Genomic DNA, 19,817 nt, shown 5'->3' with positions numbered 1-19,817 from the left:
AAAACCTAACACCTGCAAAAAAGCAGCGTTCAGCTCCTAACGCAGCCCCATTGTTTCCTATGGGGAAACACTTCCTACGTCTGCACCTAACACTCTAACATGTACCCCGAGTCTAAACACCCCTAACCTTACACTTATTAACCCCTAATCTGCCGCTCCCGCTATCGCTGACCCCTGCATATTTTTTTTAACCCCTAATCTGCCGCTCCGTAAACCGCCGCAACCTACGTTATCCCTATGTACCCCTAATCTGCTGCCCTAACATCGCCGACCCCTATATTATATTTATTAACCCCTAATCTGCCCCCCACAACGTCGCCGACACCTGCCTACACTTATTAACCCCTAATCTGCTGAGCGGACCGCACCGCTACTATAATAAAGTTATTAACCCCTAACCCGCCTCACTAACCCTATCATAAATAGTATTAACCCCTAATCTGCCCTCCCTAACATCGCCGACACCTAACTTCAATTATTAACCCCTAATCTGACGACCGGAGCTCATCGCTACTATAATAAATGGATTAACCCCTAAAGCTAAGTCTAACCCTAACACTAACACCCCCCTAACTTAAATATAATTTACATCTAACGAAATTAATTAACTCTTATTAAATAACTTATTCCTATTTAAAGCTAAATACTTACCTGTAAAATAAATCCTAATATAGCTACAATATAAATTATAATTATATTATAGCTATTTTAGGATTAATATTTATTTTACAGGCAACTTTGTAATTATTTTAACCAGGTACAATAGCTATTTAATAGTTACCTAGTTAAAATAATAACAAATTTACCTGTAAAATAAATCCTAACCTAAGATATAATTAAACCTAACACTACCCTATCAATAAATTAATTAAATAAACTACCTACAATTACCTACAATTAACCTAACACTACACTATCAATAAATTAATTAAACACAATTCCTACAAATAAATACAATTAAATAAACTAGCTAAAGTACAAAAAATAAAAAAGAACTAAGTTACAAAAAATAAAAAAATATTTACAAACATCAGAAAATTATTACAACAATTTTAAACTAATTACACCTACTCTAATCCCCCTAATAAAATAACAAAGACCCCCAAAATAAAAAATTCCCTACCCTATTCTAAATTAAAAAAGTTAAAAGCTCTTTTACCTTACCAGCCCTGAACAGGGCCCTTTGCGGGGCATGCCCCAAGAATTTCAGCTCTTTTGCCTGTAAAAAAAACACATACAATACCCCCCCCAACATTACAACCCACCACCCACATACCCCTAATCTAACCCAAACCCCCCTTAAATAAACCTAACACTAAGCCCCTGAAGATCTTCCTACCTTGTCTTCACCATCCAGGTATCACCGATCCGTCCTGGCTCCAACATCTTCATCCAACCCAAGCGGGGGTTGGCGATCCATCATCCGGTGGCTGAAGAGGTCCAGAAGAGGCTCCAAAGTCTTCCTCCTATCCGGCAAGAAGAGGACATCCGGACCGGCAAACATCTTCTCCAAGCGGCATCTTCGATCTTCTTCCATCCGGTGCGGAGCGGGTCCATCTTGAAGCAGGCGACGCGGATCCATCCTCTTCTTCCGTTGTCTCCCGACGAATGACGGTTCCTTTAAGGGACGTCATCCAAGATGGCGTCCCTTGAATTCCGATTGGCTGATAGGATTCTATCAGCCAATCGGAATTAAGGTAGGAATATTCTGATTGGCTGATGGAATCAGCCAATCAGAATCAAGTTCAATCCTATTGGCTGATCCAATCAGCCAATCAGATTGAGCTCGCATTCTATTGGCTGTTCCGATCAGCCAATAGAATGCGAGCTCAATCTGATTGGCTGATTGGATCAGCCAATAGGATTGAACTTGATTCTGATTGGCTGATTCCATCAGCCAATCAGAATATTCCTACCTTAATTCCGATTTGCTGATAGAATCCTATCAGCCAATCGGAATTCAAGGGACGCCATCTTGGATGACGTCCCTTAAAGGAACCGTCATTCGTCGGGAGACAACGGAAGAAGAGGATGGATCCGCGTCGCCTGCTTCAAGATGGACCCGCACCGGATGCAAGAAGATCGAAGATGCCGCTTGGAGAAGATGTTTGCCGGTCCGGATGTCCTCTTCTTGTCGGATAGGAGGAAGACTTTGGAGCCTCTTCTGGACCTCTTCAGCCACCGGATGATGGATCGCCAACCCCCGCTTGGGTTGGATGAAGATGTTGGAGCCAGGACGGATCGGTGATACCTGGATGGTGAAGACAAGGTAGGAAGATCTTCAGGGGCTTAGTGTTAGGTTTATTTAAGGGGGGTTTGGGTTAGATTAGGGGTATGTGGGTGGTGGGTTGTAATGTTGGGGGGGGGGGTATTGTATGTGTTTTTTTTACAGGCAAAAGAGCTGAAATTCTTGGGGCATGCCCCGCAAAGGGCCCTGTTCAGGGCTGGTAAGGTAAAAGAGCTTTTAACTTTTTTAATTTAGAATAGGGTAGGGAATTTTTTATTTTGGGGGTCTTTGTTATTTTATTAGGGGGCTTAGAGTAGGTGTAATTAGTTTAAAATTGTTGTAATAATTTTCTGATGTTTGTAAATATTTTTTTATTTTTTGTAACTTAGTTCTTTTTTATTTTTTGTACTTTAGCTAGTTTATTTAATTGTATTTATTTGTAGGAATTGTGTTTAATTAATTTATTGATAGTGTAGTGTTAGGTTAATTGTAGGTAATTGTAGGTAGTTTATTTAATTAATTTATTGATAGGGTAGTGTTAGGTTTAATTATATCTTAGGTTAGGATTTATTTTACAGGTAAATTTGTTATTATTTTAACTAGTTAACTATTTAATAGCTATTGTACCTGGTTAAAATAATTACAAAGTTGCCTGTAAAATAAATATTAATCCTAAAATAGCTATAATATAATTATAATTTATATTGTAGCTATATTAGGGTTTATTTTACAGGTAAGTATTTAGCTTTAAATAGGAATAAGTTATTTAATAAGAGTTAATTAATTTCGTTAGATGTAAATTATATTTAAGTTAGGGGGGTGTTAGTGTTAGGGTTAGACTTAGCTTTAGGGGTTAATCCATTTATTATAGTAGCGATGAGCTCCGGTCGTCAGATTAGGGGTTAATAATTGAAGGTAGGTGTCGGCGATGTTAGGGAGGGCAGATTAGGGGTTAATACTATTTATGATAGGGTTAGTGAGGCGGATTAGGGGTTAATAACTTTATTATAGTAGCGCTCAGGTCCGCTCGGCAGATTAGGGGTTAATAAGTGTAGGCAGGTGTCGGCGACGTTGAGGGGGGCAGATTAGGGGTTAATAAATATAATATAGGGGTCGGCGGTGTTAGGGGCAGCAGATTAGGGGTACATAAGGATAACGTAGGTGGCGGTGCTTTGCGGTCGGAAGATTAGGGGTTAATTATTGTAAGTAGCTGGCGGCGACGTTGTGGGGGGCAGGTTAGGGGTTAATAAATGTAATACAGGGGTCGGCGGGGTTAGGGGCAGCAGATTGGGGTACATAAGTATAACGTAGGTGGCGGTCGGCAGATTAGGGGTTAAAAAATTTAAATCGAGTGGCGGCGATGTGGGGGGACCTCGGTTTAGGGGTACATAGGTAGTTTATGGGTGTTAGTGTACTTTAGGGTACAGTAGTTAAGAGCTTTATGAACCGGCGTTAGCCCAGAAAGCTCTTAACTCCTGCTATTTTCCGGCGGCTGGAGTTTTGTCGTTAGATGTCTAACGCTCACTTCAGAAACGACTCTAAATACCGGCGTTAGAAAGATCCCATTGAAAAGATAGGATACGCAATTGACGTAAGGGGATCTGCGGTATGGAAAAGTCGCGGCTGAAAAGTGAGCGTTAGACCCTTTAATCACTGACTCCAAATACCAGCGGGCGGCCAAAACCAGCGTTAGGAGCCTCTAACGCTGGTTTTCACGGCTACCGCCAAACTCTAAATCTAGGCCATAGTTGGCACAAAACTGAAGCCTTTATTCAAGAGTTTCTCCTTAGATTGTGTTAGGGCCCGGCCACTGATGTTAAGGACCAGTCCCTCATCACCCTGTAGTCTCAGCATTCGTGAGTCAAACTGACACCATCATTGCTGCATGAATTCCGCACTGAGTAACACTGACACATATACGTTTGGCACCCTTAAACAGCAGCTGATCATGTAAATATACAGTACTACAGAGATTAATGAGCAGCACATGTCTAACCCACACCAATATAACCAATAGGCGATTACCAAGCAGCCAAAGTATGTAGGTTGATTGTGTTTTATACTGTAAAGTTGTTGAATATGACTATAAAACTGTCTGATATGATTATGAATTGCTATTAGTAGTAACACTGGTACCCACACTGTTACTTGTGTACATATGGTGTCCTTTTGTCCCCTTATTTCACTGATCTGCATTTTTCACTTATATGACATTATTGTATATGTTTTGTGCTGCTATGGCAACCACTTGGCGGTTTTTCCCTGAGGGGATGGGGTCACTATGGGACTTGATTGTATAACTTGTTAATTTTTCACAGTATTACTTTGTCTGAGGAAGGGGAGAGTTATCCCCGAAACATCACATTAAACACTGTTTGATCAAGTAAAGACCAGAGAGTGCAAGCCTTTTTTTATATGGCTTATTGCTTCGCCTTCACCCTGGCAGCTGATTGACTAAGTGAGAGTGCACTTCTTAGCTGAATATACCTATTTATTTGCTGTTGCACCCAGAATCAGTGACACCTCTTAGTAAGGAGAGTCTTTCACTGGACACTAGCTTCACTAAGCTCACTAACCTGCACTCTCACTTGATTTGGAACATTGGACTTTCAAGTATTTTTTTTGTCACTTGTCATGATGGATACCGATATAGAGGACACAGAATTACTGACATTTACTGACAATGCTGCTGCTAGCATTTTGTTTGCTGCAGAGGATGAGACCATTAATGTTGAGTCAGCAAGCTCCATCTTTTTGGCCTTCCTTAAAGTGAAGGTAAACTTTGATGAATAAAAGCCCATTTTTTAAAAATACTATTAAAAACAGGGGCACTTTTATTCATCAAAGTTTAGAAAGCAGCCGTTTTGATTTGAACTTACCTGACTAATCCGGCTTCCTCCAATCACAGCTTTCCCCCTAGGGGAGTCATTGCCTGAAGCCATGGAACACTATGAATGCACAGTCATGAACATCTACCACAAGCCTGAGATGGTGTTTTACTGCAGGTATATTGATGACCTCTTTATTCTGTGGAGAGGGTCAGAACAAGAGCTGACTAGTTGGTTTGAATCTTTAAACAATTCAAACAGTCCGGTCAAATTCAAGATCCACTATGATCAGGAGTCTGTGGATTTTCTGGACCTAAGAATAATAAAGTGTAATAAGAAACTTGGCACTACTCTATACCAAAAACAAACCTACAGAAACTCACTTTTCCATGCCACGAGTTGCCACCCAGAAGCCAATCCCTAAGGCACAATTGCAAAGAGTGGTCAGAAATAACAGCAACCCTAAGGCCAAAGAACAACAATTGGATCAGATGTCAACAAAATTCCTGGAAAAAGGATACCGATTGAAATTTATCCAGCAGGCAAAGGAACTATGTGACAGCCCGAGAGATAAGAAAGTAAAAGTCAAAGATTCAGATGATAAACGAATGACGTTCACAACCAAATATTGTCCCGACACAAGGTTAGTGGGACGAAGCTTGCGCCAACATTGGCACATAGTGCAGAGTGATTCCACCCTCCCTCTAACAGATTGGGAACCCCCAAGAGTTGGTTTTAAAAGGAACACAAGCTTGAGAGATTTACTGATAAAGAGTGATCCCACACATTGCTATGGTAATACCACTTGGCTACAATCCAAGAAGAAAACTGGTTCCTTTAGATGTATCGGATGGACAACGTGTAATTCTATGCTGCTTGGCTCGACTTTCACCCATCCGCACAAGAATAAAAAATACAAGATCAGACATTTTCTGACCTGCACCACTAAGTATGTGGTATATTTGCTGAGTTGGCGGTGCGGCAAATTCTATGTCGGAAAAACATCTGACGATGTACGAACCAGGATGGCCAATCACAAGTCTGCGATTAGATCTGCCATTGATAAGAAGAAAAGTGACCAACTGGTCGCTAGACATTTCCTGGAGGCTGGCCACAGTACATCGGATCTGAGGTTTGTGTTAAATGACCATGTGCCCCCACTGCACATGGGGGGACAGAAATAAGCTCCTGTTGCAGGTGGAAGCTAGATGGACCTTCTGTCTCAACACATTACAGCCTAATGGTCTAAGCACTGTACTAGACTGGCACTGTAACAGAAAAAATACAAAGAAACAAAATTACAAAGAACTGAAAGTATGTATATATAGGTGGTTCTTCAGCTACACTCTTTTGACCTATAAATATGCCATAGGGAGCTTTGGGTTGATAGGGATAAGTATAAGTTGATGTTTAAGTTCTGACACGTCCTAGGCCAAGTATACATGTGTAAAGTCATACTGATAGATCTAGTAATCAACATATGCCTAGCCTCACTATTGTGTTCTGCCCCCTAATTATGTACACTCAAACTTGAATCTGGGTCTCTATATGATTAGGATTTAGCAGTACGTTCAGGTTACTATAATACGTACTTTCATTTACAATGTCTTAATTATGCTATCTCATTTATGTATAGGCTATCAGGCTGCCGTATATGGTTGCTAGACTGTCATATAAGGTGAGTACATAATGTTTCTGATACCTTTAATTATGCGATGCAAGGTGGCTTACCCTGTGCTATTACTGATGCTATTTTTTTCTGAGGTTCAGTGACGCTTATTGTGGACGTTATTTTTGATGCTCATTCTATAATATATCTTCTATCTTTGGCATCTTCTATCTTCATCCATCTGGCGCGGAGCGGTCCATCTTCAAGACATCCGACGCGGAGCATCCTCTTCTTCCGACGGACGAATGAAGGTTCCTTTAAATGACGTCATCCAAGATGGCGTCCCTTAGATTCTGATTGGCTGATAGAATTCTATCAGCCAATCGGAATTAAGGTTGAAAAAATCCTATTGGCTGATTGGATCAGCCAATAGGATTGAGCTTGCATTCCATTGGCAGATTGGAACAGCCAATAGAATGCTAGCTCAATCCTATTGGGTGATCCAATCAGCCAATAGGATTAAACTTCAATTCGTTGTTAGTCCGTCTGAAGAAGAGAATGCTCTGCGTCAGATGTCTTGAAGATGGACCAGCTCGGCGCTGGATGGATGAAGATAGAAGATGCCGTCTGGATGAAGACTTCTGCCCATCTGGAGGACCACTTCTGCCCATCTGGAGGACCGCTTCTGCCAGCTTCGTTGAGTACATCTTGCCGCTTGGATGAAGACTTCTCCCGGTAAGTGGATCTTCGGGGGTTAGTGTTAGGATTTTTTAAGGGTGTATTGGGTGGCTTTTATTTTTAGGTTAGGGCTTTGGGCCGCAATAGAGCTAAATGCCCTTTTAAGGGCAATGCCCATCCAAATGCCCTTTTCAGGGCAATGGGGAGCTTAGGTTTTGATAGTTAGGGTTTTATCTGGGGGGTTGGTTGTGTGGGTGGTGGGTTTTACTGTTGGGGGGGTGTTTGTATTTTTTTTTACAGGTAAAAGAGCTGATTTCTTTGGAGCAATGCCCCGTAAAAGGCCCTTTTAAGGGCTATTGGTAGTTTAGTTTAGGCTAGGGGGTTTTATTATTTTGGGTGGGCTATTTTTTATTTTGATAGGGCTATTAGATTAGGTGTAATTAGTTCAAAGATCTTGTAATTTGTTTTTTATTTTCTGTAATTTTGCTAATTTTATTGAATTTAGTTAATTGTATTTATTTTAGGTAATTGTATTTAATTTTAGTGTAGTGTTAGGTGTTAGTGTAACTTAGGTTAGGTTTTATTTTACATGTTAATTTGTATTTATTTTAGCTAGGTAGTTATTAAATAGTTAATAACTATTTAATAACTATTCTACCTAGTTAAAATAAATACAAACTTGCCTGTAAAATAAAAATAAAGCCTAAGCTAGCTACAATGTAACTATTAGTTATATTGTAGCAAGCTTAGGGTTTATTTTACAGGTAAGTATTTATTTTTAAATAGGAATAATTTAATTATTAATAGTAGGTTTTATTTATATTTATTTTAATTATATTTAAGTTAGGGGGTGTTAGGGTTAGGGTTAGACTTAGATTTAGGGGTTAATAAATTTAGTATAGTGGTGGCGACGTTGGGGGCGGCAGATTAGGGGTTAATAAATGTAGGTAGGTGGCGGTGATGTTAGGGACAGCAGATTAGGGGTTAATAATATTTAACTAGTTTTTGTGAGGCGGGAGTACAGCGGTTTAGAGGTTAATATGTTTATTATAGTGGAAGCGATGTACGGAGCGGCAGATTAGGGGTTAATATTTTTATTTTAGTGTTTGCAATGCGGGAGGGCCTCGGTTTATGAGTTTTAAGCTACGGCTTTGTAGTGTAAAACTCATAATTACTGCAGTAGGAAGCTTGGCAGGATAGGGTGTATCGCTCACTTTTTGGCCTCCCAGGACAAGCTCGTAATACCAGCACTATGTGAGTCCCATTGAAAAAAAGACTATACGCAAATTGCGTAAGTTCATTTGCGGTAAGGCCAAAAAAGTGTGCGGTGCCCCTAAATCTGCAAGACTCGTAATACCAGCGGTAGTGAAAAAGCAGCGTTATAACCTGATAACGCTGCTTTTTCAGTATAACACAAAACTCTTAATCTAGCCATTTGTTTTTCCTTTAGAGAAAGGTCTGTGCATTTAAAACCTAAGCTAGCTACAATATAACTATTTACTACCTTGTTAAAATAAATACAAACTTACCTGTGAAATAAAAATAAAACCTAAGCTTAAACTAATAAAACCTAACACTACTAAAAATAAAAAAACCTAAGATTACTAAAAATTTCAAACTACAATTACAAAAAATAACACAAAATTATCCAAAATAATAAAATTATTCCTATTTTAATACCCTGTTTTTTTTTAAAAAAACACTACCAAGGACAAAAGGGCCTTTCTTTCATGCAATTGGCAAGAGTGAATGAGCTAGTGACTTATGGTATATACAATTCTACCAGGAGGGGCAAAGTTTCCCAACCCTCAAAATGCCTATAAATACACCCCTCACCACACCCACAATTCAGTTTTACAAACTTTGCCTCCAATGGAGGTGGTGAAGTAAGTTTGTGCTAATATTTCTACGTTGATATGCGCTTCCCAGCATTTTGAAGCCTGATTCCTCTCAGAGTACAGTGAATGTCAGAGGGTTGTAAAGGGAGTATCACTTATTGAATGCAATGGTTTTCCTCGCGGGATATCTATATCATAGGTTCTCTGTTATCGGTCGTAGAGATTCATCTCCTACCTCCCTTATTCAGATCGACAATATACTCACATTTTCCACTACCTCTACTGATAACTGTTTCAGTACTGGTTTGGCTATCTGCTATATGTGGATGGGTGTCTTTCGGTAAGTATCTTTTCATTACTTAAGACACTCTCAGCTATGGTTTGGCACTTTATGCATTAATATAAAGTTCTAAATATATGTATTGTACTTATATTTGCCATGAGTCAGGTTTATGTATATTTCCTTTTGCAGACTATCAGTTTCATATTTGGGAGAAAAACATATTTAGGAAAATATTTTTCTTACCTGGGGTTTAGTCTTTTTTCAATTGACTGCTTTTTCATTAAATTTTGCTGGCAAAATTAGGCTCGTGAGGGCGCAAAATGCCAAAGTTTACTGTGTCATTTTTGGCGCGAAAATTATTTTAGTGCGAAGGTACGTCCGATGACGCAAAATTGTAATTTCCGGCATCTTAGTTGACGCCGAGTTCCTTGCATCAGGTTGCTTCTTCAATGACGCGAGTGTGTCATTTCCGGATGTTGTTAGCGCCAAAACAAATTTCAGTTTGCATTGTGCGTCATACTTGGCGCCAAATAATTTCATTATTTAAAACCCCATTCCTATATGCCTCTTTTCTTTTCTATATCAGAGGGCTATGCTGTTTGCATTTTTTTCCCATTCCTGAAACTCCCATATAAGGAAAATGATAATTTTGCTTTATATGTTGTTTTCTCTCTTACATTTGCAAGATGTCTCAATCTGATCCTGTCTCAGAAACCACTGTTGGAACCCTGCTCGCTGATAACAGTTCTACCAACGCTAAGTGCATTTGTTGTAAATTTGTGGAGATTATGGCCCATATTTATCAAGCTCCGTATGGTGCTAGAAGGTCCGTGTTTCAACACAAGTTATGAAGCAGCGGTCACAAAGACTGCTGCTCCATAACCTGTCTGCCTGCTCTGAGCAGGCAGACAGACATCGCCGGTTGATTGACACCCCCCTGCTGGCGGCCGATTGGCCGCGGGTCTGCAGGGGGCGGCGTTGCACCAGCAGCTCTTGTGAGCTGCTGGTGCAATGCTAAATACGGAGAGCGTATTGCTCTCCGTATTCAGCGAGGTCTGGCGGACCTGATCCGCAGTGTCGGATCAGGTCCGCCAGACATTGATAAATAGAGGCCTTTATCTCCAGCTGTGGTATGTAATAGTTGTCATGATAAGCTTTTACATGCAGAGAATGTGTCCATCAGTAATAGTACACTGCCTGTTGTTCCTTCAACATCTAATGTACATGATATACCTGTGAATATAAAAGATTGTATTGCTGATGCGATTCAGAAGGATTTGTCTGCCATCCCGCCTTCTAATAAACGTAAAAGGTCTTTTAAAACATCTCATAAGGTCAATGAAATTTCAAATGACTGACAACATACTGAATTATCCTCATCTGATGAGGATCTATCTGATTCAGTAGATCCTTCCTCAGATATTGACACTGACAAATCTACTTATTTATTTAAAATGGAGTATATTCGTTCCTTGTTAAAAGAGGTGTTGATTACATTGGATATTGAGGAAACTAGTCCTCTTGATATTAAAACTATTAAACGTTTAAATTATGTTTATAAACCTCCTGTGGTTACTCAAGAGGTTTTTACAGTTCCTGGTGCTATTTCTGATATGATTTCTAAGGAATGGAATAGGCCTGGTACTTCTTTTATTCCTTCTTCAAGGTTTAAAAAATCATATTCTTTGCCAGCAGTTAGATTGGAGTTTTGGGAAAAGATCCCCAAAGTTGATGGGGCTATTTCTACTCTTGCTAAACGTACTAATATTCCTATGGAAGATAGTACTTCTTTAAAAGATCCTTTAGATAGGACACTTGAACCCTATCTAAGGAAAGCTTATTTATATTCTGGCCATCTTCTTAGGCCTGCCATTTCTATGGCTGATGTTGCAGCTGCATCAACTTTCTGGTTGGAAAGTTTAGCACAACAGGAAATAGATCCTGATTTGTCTTGCATTGTTTGCTTGCTTCAACATGCTAATCATTTTATCTGTGATGTCATTTTTGATATCATCAAAATTGATGTTAAATCTATGTCTTTAGCTATTTTAGCTAGAAGAGCTTTGTGGCTCAAATATTGGAATGCTGACATGGTATCTAAGTCTAGATTACTATCTCTTTCTTTCCAAGGTAATAAGTTATTTGGTTCTCAGTTGGATTCGATTATTTAAACTGTCACTGGGGGGAAGAGAGTTTTTTGCCTCAGGATAAAAGACCTAAGGGTAAATCTAAAACTTCTAACCATTTTCGTTCCTTTCGACAAAGTAAGAAACAGAAACCTAATCCTTCCCCCAAAGAATCTGGTTCCAATTGGAAACCTTCTTCAAGTTGGAATAAATCCAAGCCATGGAATAAATCATTCCAGCTCAGCTGGTAGGGGGCAGATTAAGATTCTTCCAAAACATTTGGGCAAATTCTGTCCAAAATCAATGAAATCAGAGTATTGTCTCTCAGGGGTACTGAATAGGATTCAAAGTAAGACCTCCTGTGAGAAGATTTTTTCTCTCACGCATCCCAGCAAATCCAGTAAAAGCTCAGGCTTTTCTGAAGTGTGTTTCAGATCTGGAGTTTTCAGGGGTAATCATACCAATTCGGTTTCAGGAACAGGGTCTGGGGTTTTATTCATTGTCCCAAAGAAAGAAAATTCATTCAGGCCGGTTCTGAATCTGTAAATTTTGAATCATTATGTAAAAGTGCCAACTTTCAAAATGGTGACTATAAGGACTATTCTGCCTTTTGTTCAGCAAGGGCATTATATGTCCACAATAGACTTACAGGATGCATATCTTCATATTCCGATTCATTCAGACCACTATTAGTTTCTGAGATTCTCTTTCTAGACAAGCATTACCAATATGTCGCTCTTCCATTTGGCCTAGCGAAAGCTCCAAGAAACTTTTCAAAGGTTCTCGGTGCCCTATTCTCTGTAATCAGAGAACGGGGTATTGCAGGTGTTTCCTTATTTGGACAATATCTTGGTACTAGCTCAGTCTTTACATTCTGCAGAATCTCACATGAATCAACTAGTGTTGTTTCTTCAAATACATGGTTGGAGGATCAATTTACTAAAAAGTTCTTTGATCCCTCAGACAAGGGTCACCTTTTTAGATTTCTAGATAGATTCAGTGTCCATGACTCTGTCTCTAACAGACAAGAGACGATTAAAATTGGTTTCAGCTTGTCGGAACCTTCAGTCTCAATCATTCCCTTCAGTGGCTATGTGCATGGAAGTTTTAGGTCTCATGACTGCAGCATCAGACGCAATCCCTTTTGCTCGTTTTCATATGAGACCTCTGCAGCTTTGAATGCTGAACCAATGGTGCAGGGATTATACAAAGATATCACAATTAATATCCTTAAATCCCAATGTTCGACTCTCTCTGACTTGGTGGTTAGATCACCATCATATAGTTCAAGGGGCCTCTTTTGTTTGTCCAACCTGTGATCACAACAGATGCAAGTCTTTCAAGTTGGGGAGCTGTCTGGGAATCTCTGACAGCAAAAGGGGTTTGGAAATCTCAAGAGGCGAGGTTACCAATCAATATTTTAGAACTCTGTGCTATTTTCAGGGCTCTTCAGGTTTGGCCTCTGTTGAAGAGAGAACCGTTCATTTGTTTTCAGACAGACAATATCACAACTGTGGCATATGTCAATCATCAGGGTGGGACTCACAGTCCCCTAGCTATAAAAGAAGTATCTTGGATACTTGCTTGGGCGGAAACCAGCTCCTGTCTAATTTCTGAGGTTCATATCCTAGGTATAAACAATTGGGAAGCGGATTATCTCAGCCGTCAGACTTTACATCCTGGGAAGTAGTCGCTTTATCCATATGTGTTTTCTCAGATTGTTCAGATGTGGGGTCTTCCAGAAATATATCTGATGGTTTACCATCTAAACAAGAAACTACCCAGGTACCTGTACAGGTCCAGGGATCCTCAGGCGGAAGTGGTGGATGCATCAACAGTTCCTTGGTGTTACCAATCTTCTCGCCTCTGGTTCTTCTTCCAAGAGTGATTTCCAAGATCATTATGGAACAATCGTTTGTGTTGCTGGGAGCTCCAGCATGGCCTCACAGGTTTTGGTATGTGGATCTTGTTCGGATGTCCAGTTGCCAACCTTCGCCACTTCCATTAAGGCCAGACATTTTGTCTCAAGGTCCGTTTTTCCATCAGGATCTCAAATCATTAAATTTGAAGGTATGGAAATTGAATGCCTAGTGCTTAGTCATAGAGGTTTCTCTGACTCAGTGATTAATACTATGTTACAGGATCATAAATCTGTCTCTAGGAAGATTTATTATTGAGTTTGGAAGACGTATATTTCATGGTGTTCTTCTCATAAATTCTCCTGTCATTCTTTTAGAATTTCTAGAATTTTACAGTTTCTTCAGGATGGTTTGGATAAGGGTGTGTCTGCTAGTTCATTGAAGGGACAAATCTCTGCTCTTTCTGTTTTATTTCACAGAAAGATTGCTAAGTTTCCTGATATTCATTGTTTTGTACAGGCTTTGGTCCATATCAAGCCTGTCATTAAATCAATTTCTCCTCCTTGGAGTCTTAATTTGGTTTTGAAGGCTTTACAGGCTCCTCCGTTTGAGCCTATGCATTCTTTGGACATTAAACTACTTTCTTGGAAAGTGTTGTTCCTTTTGACCATCTCTTCTGCTTGAAGAATTTCTAAATTATCTGTTCTTCCTTGTGAATCTCCTTTTGTGATTTTCCATCAGGATAAGGCAGTTTTGCGGACTTTATTTACATTTCTACCTCAAGTTGTGAATTCTAATAACATTAATAGAGAATTTGTTGTCCCTTCTTTGTGTCCTAATCCTAAGAATTATTTAGAGAGATCCTTACATTCTTTGGATGTGGTAAGAGCTTTGAAATATGTTGAAGCTACTAAAGTTTTCAGGAAGACTTCGAGTCTATTTGTTATCTTTTCTGGTTCAAGGAAGGTTCAGAAGGTTTCTGCCGTTTCCTTGGCATCTTGGTTAAAGTTTTTGATTCATCAGGCTTATTTGGAGTTGGGTCTGGCCCCGCTTCAGAGAATTACAGCTCATTCTACTAGATCATTCTCCACTTTGTGGGTTTTTAAGAATGAAGCTTCAGCTGATCAGATTTACAAAGAAGCAACTTGGTCTTCTTTGCATAAATTTACTAAATTCTACCGTTTTGATGCATTTGCTTCTTCTGAAGCAGTTTTTGGTAGTAACGTTTTTCAGGCAGCTGTTTCAGTTTGATTCCTCTGCTTATGCTTGAGTTTTTTCTTTTCATTATGTGAATAAACTGATATTTTGGGTTGTGGATTTATTTTTTTCAGCGGAAAATGGTTGTTATTATTTTATCCCTCCCTCTCTAGTGACTCTTCTGTGGAGTTCCACATGTTGGGTATTACTATCCCATACATCACTAGCTCATGGACTATTGCCAATTACATGAAAGAAAACATAATTTACGTAAGAACTTACCTGATAAATTCATTTCTTTCATATTGGCAAGAGTCCATGATACCCACCCTTTTAATGGTGGTTATGGATTTTTGTATAAAGCACAATTATTTCCAAATTCCGTTGTTGATGCTTTTTACTCCTTTCTTTATCACCCCACTACTTGGCTATTCGTTAAACTGAATTGTGGGTGTGGTGAGCAGTGTATTTATAGGCATTTTTAGGTTTGGGAAACTTTGCCCTTCCTGGTAGGATTGTATATCCCATACGTCACTAGCTCATGGACTCTTGCCAATATGAAAGAAATGAATTTATCAGGTAAGTTCTTACATAAATTATGTTTTTGCAGGGCATTGCCCTAAAGTTAAAGGGACACTGAACCCAAATGTTTTCTTTCATTATTCAGATAGAGCATGCAATTTTAAGCAACTTTCTATTTTACTCCTATTATCAATTTTTCTTCGTTCACTTGCTATCTTTATTTGAAAAAGAAGGCATCTAAGCTTTTTTGTTTCAGCACTCTGGACAGCACTTTTTTATTGGTGGATGAATGTATCCACCAATCAGCAAGAATAACCCAGGTTATTCACCAAAAATGGGCCGGCATCTAAACTTACATTCTTGCATTTCAAATAAAGATACCAAGAGAAGGAAGAAAATTTGATAATAGGAGTAAATTATAAAATTGCTTAAAATTTCATGCTCTATCTGAAAAATTTGGGTTCAGTGTCCGAAAAAACTATTTAACTTAACATAACTAATTTGCCGAAACTGTTTTTTTTTTTTTTTTTTTTAAATTAACCAAACTAATTTGCAGAAACAAATTTATTTATTTAACTAATGAAAATGAAACAAAAATTTTAGCGTTGCACATCAATAAACTACATTTCTTTTTCTTTTTTTTTTACATTTTCAAGAGTTTAATTTCTGTTTAGGAAACACTAATTCCCATTGTAAATACATTTAGCAAAACACCCATTTAATCCAAAAACAAACATATTCTAACCATATACACATATATGCATATATAAAAAAAATGAATATATTTTCAATAAAAAAAAATGTACAGGAGATAACATGATTTTACCCTGTGCCATGTTAAAATATATGTACAAATTTAAATTAGTGCATTTAAAGTAAACTACATTTCTTAGATATTGATATAGAGATCAGAAATCAAAAATTGTGACAAAATATTATTTAAATTACCAGTAAATATAGTAGATTTGCATAATCAACAAATACATGATAAAATACAATGCAATAGCACTTAGGGGTAGATTTATCAAGCAGTGGATGCTGCAATCTACCCTCATAGTTTCAGGTTCCTCTGAAACTGAAGTTAAGAAGCAGCGGTCTTAAGACCTCTGCTCCTTAACTCGTCCGCCACCTCTGAGGCGGCGGACAGAATTCATCCCGATCGAATATGATCGGGATGATTGACGCCCCCTGCTTGCAGCTGAATGGCCGCGAATGTGCAGGGGGCAGCATTGCACAAGCATTTCTCTTGAAATGATAAATGCTGACAGCATATGCTGTCGGGATTTATCGATGTGCAGCGGACATGATGGCCCTATGGGGCCAATTTTTCAATGTCTGTCCGACATAATATGCTGTAGCGTATCATGTCCAACAGACATCGCTGAATACCAACAGCATACGCTGTTGGCATTTAACATTGAACAAGCAGTTCACCAGAACTGCTTGCGCAATGACGCCTCCTGTAGATTCGCGGCCGCTAGCAGGGGGTGTCAAACAGCCCAATCGTAAAGGATCGGGCGGATTGCAGACCGCAGCCTCAGAGGCAGTGGACCAGTTATGAAGCAGCGGTCTTAAGACCACTGCTTCATAACTGCTGTTTCTGGCGAGCTTGAAGGCTCGTGTGGAAACAGGGGCATCAGGCTCCATTCTGAGCTTGATAATTCAGCCCCTGAGTCTGAACTTTAAATGAGTAGTAGATTTTTTTCTGACAAATATTAAATTATGTCCATTTTCACTCCCCTTGTATCAGGTGACAGCCATCAGCCAATCACAAATGCATATATGTATAATCTGTTAATTTTTGCACATGCTCAGTAGGAGCTGGTAACTCAAAAAGGTGTAAATATAAAAATACAGTGCACATTTTGTTAATAAAAGTAAATTGTAAAGTTGTTAAAAATTGCATGTTCTATCTGAATGATGAAAGTTTAATTTTGACTTTTGTGTCCCTTTAAACAAGTAGTTGCAAACAATAACATACATGCCCAAAGCTGCCATCATAAAATATGGAAAATAAATATTCCAAAGGGACAGTTTTTGGGGCTAAAGAAACATTGCACCGATAATAGGGATTATTAAATACAAGCAAATATTCTAGAAAATAGATTTTTGGAAAGAGGATACAAGAAAAGGGAAAATGAAAAGTTCAAATCAGAAGTTAGGAAAATTAGCCAAGAAGAACTTTTATTTAAGGATATAAATTAGCAAATGAGTATACCTAACTATAGCTTTTTAACAAGAATACCAAGAGAAAAAAAAGCAAATTTGATGATAAAAGTAAAATGGAAATTTGTTTAAAATTGCATGAACTATCTGAATCCTGAAAGTTTAAATTTGCAAAAAATCAATTAATTTATTAAAAAAAAAAGGGTTTTAGTACAATACAGTGAGTATGGTGTCATTTTATTGAACAATACCTGTTCTCAAAACTTATTGTCTACTTAATTTTATGTTTTATACATATATATGTGTATGTTTGTGTGTGTGTATGTATATATATATATATATATATATATATATATATATATATATATATATATATATATATATATATATATATAGTATGTGTGTGTGCAACTGCTCAGAAAATGAACCTGTATATAAGTATTCTGTTTAATTAAATAATGTATTTATTCGTTAATTAATATTTCCATATAGGGGGTGCACATAAAACAATTAGCAATTGTTAGATAGTTAAGCATTTCACAAAACAAGGGTAATATGATTCACTTAGAACTATGTATTATAAATAAAGCTAAAGAACTATGTATTATACATAAAGCTAAACTGGTGTACATATGCTTTTTTTCCCTTCCTTTTTTCAACATGATTCAGCTTCTCCTTTTTTAATTAAAATTTGTCTTATGAATTGGAATGGTTAGAAAACAAAGCGAACCTTTTTTGTATCTGAGCTGCTATATGTAGTTTTTGTATAACAGTTATGATGCTGTCAACATTATCTTTCAGAACATTAAACAATAGAGATTGAAAGGAGAGGAAGAACTAAAACAGGAAATGATAATAGAAGGTAAAGTTAAAAAGGAAAATTGGGCCATCAAATCAAAATTCAAAGGGAATTCCAAAATAATTATTAAAGCAATCCATTAAGAAAATATTATTGCCAAAACCATGCATGTACCATTAGGATATGATTTGATAGTTTTAATTTTCCTATATACTTTTATTTGCTAATGATAATTATCAAATAACTAATCATTCAACAACATACCTTTGACAAAAAATGATACATTGACATATTAAATGTTAAATGCTATTAAGACAACATAACAAAGACAGTACCTGAACAGTACCTTTCATGGACGGTGCTGTGTACACACTTTGCTTCCTCTGCTTGGGGGACACATTCTGTATTTAAAGGTATGAAGAAAAATGTTAGAACAGAGAAAAACAAATATATGAAAAAATATCAAAATAGTGTGCAATATTTTGGACGCTCTACTGTGACATGTCACATTTACTGCTCAGAAGAGTGTGCAGCCTAAACTTTAAAAGATAGACCAACCATTCAAAATCCTGATTGGTTAAAAGTATTGACCATTCAAAATTGCTCAAATCTAGAAATAATTAGGAACCCAAAGGTTAAATTAGACAGTGGTGTGGGACATATAGAAAAAGGTCCTGATGCTAAAAACAGGATTATCAACACAGCTACTTAGCCTCTCCGTCATCTAAAGTGTGGCAGAGTTAAATCATCCTAATGTGATAAGCAGCATTGACGTGGAGACAAGGTAAATGAGACCAAACCTTGTGCACCCGGCATATAACAAATGGAGCCCATAGTGTTAGATTGTTACAATGCAATGTATAGTCTAGAAAACATTATTTTACAGGTTGTGTATATATAAATATATTTCTCCTGTTAAGTGTAGTCAGTCCACGGGTCATCCATTACTTATGGGATATTAACTCCTCCCTAACAGGAAGTGCAAGAGGATCACCCAAGCAGAGCTGCTATATAGCTCCTCCCCTCTACGTCACACCCAGTCATTCTCTTGCACCTAACTAATAGATAGGAGAGGAGTGTGGTTATTAAATTTAGTTTTTTATTACTTCAATCAAAAGTTTGTTGTTTTAAACAGCACCGGAGTGTGTTGTTTCTTCTCAGGCAGTATTAGAAGAAGAATCTACCTGAGTTTGTGTATGATCTTAGCGGACGTAACTAAGATCCATTTGCTGTTCTCGGCCATTCTGAGGAGCGAGGTAACTTCAGAACAGGGGACAGCGGGCAGGGTTCACCTGCAAAGAGGTATGTTGCAGTATATTATTTTCTAAGGAATGGAATTGACTGAGAAAATACTGCTAAAACCGATATAATGTAAGTACAGCCTTAAATGCAGTAGTAGTAACTGGTATCAGGCTGTTATGTATGTATGTTGGCACCAAAGTATTTCTGGGGAATGGCACTTCACTAAGAAAATACTGTATACATATAACTCTAGCCTCTCTGCAGTGATAGCGACTAGCAACAGGCTTTTATTCTTATTCATATATTTAAAACGTTTACTGACAGGTTAATCGTTTTTTTCTCTGAGGTACTTGGTGAAAATTTATGGGCATTATTTTCCACTTGGCTGTCGTTTATTTTGTATAAAATCAGTTACTGAGCTTCCCCACTGCTGTATTAAGAGT

The 19,817-nt window shown here is 38.0% G+C and overlaps 1 protein-coding gene across 3 annotated transcripts in view; it reads right to left on the bottom strand.

Moving 5' to 3' along the window:
* Window positions 1-19,817, bottom strand: part of PPP1R1C (protein phosphatase 1 regulatory inhibitor subunit 1C) — a 107,853-nt gene that overhangs the window by 9,590 nt on the left and 78,446 nt on the right. For 2 of the 3 annotated variants that reach the window (XM_053698528.1, XM_053698527.1), the window contains one exon: window positions 18,468-18,533. In XM_053698528.1, coding sequence (XP_053554503.1) covers window positions 18,468-18,533 — 66 coding nt within the window. The remainder of the gene's footprint in view (window positions 1-18,467; window positions 18,534-19,817) is intronic. The other variant, XM_053698526.1, reaches the window with a different exon arrangement.

Source organism: Bombina bombina, chromosome 1 (assembly GCF_027579735.1).
Source record: "Bombina bombina isolate aBomBom1 chromosome 1, aBomBom1.pri, whole genome shotgun sequence".
Lineage (NCBI taxonomy): Eukaryota > Metazoa > Chordata > Amphibia > Anura > Bombinatoridae > Bombina > Bombina bombina.
The sequence above is the reverse complement of the archived record's forward strand: the minus strand, read 5'-3'. Positions and strand labels throughout refer to the sequence as shown.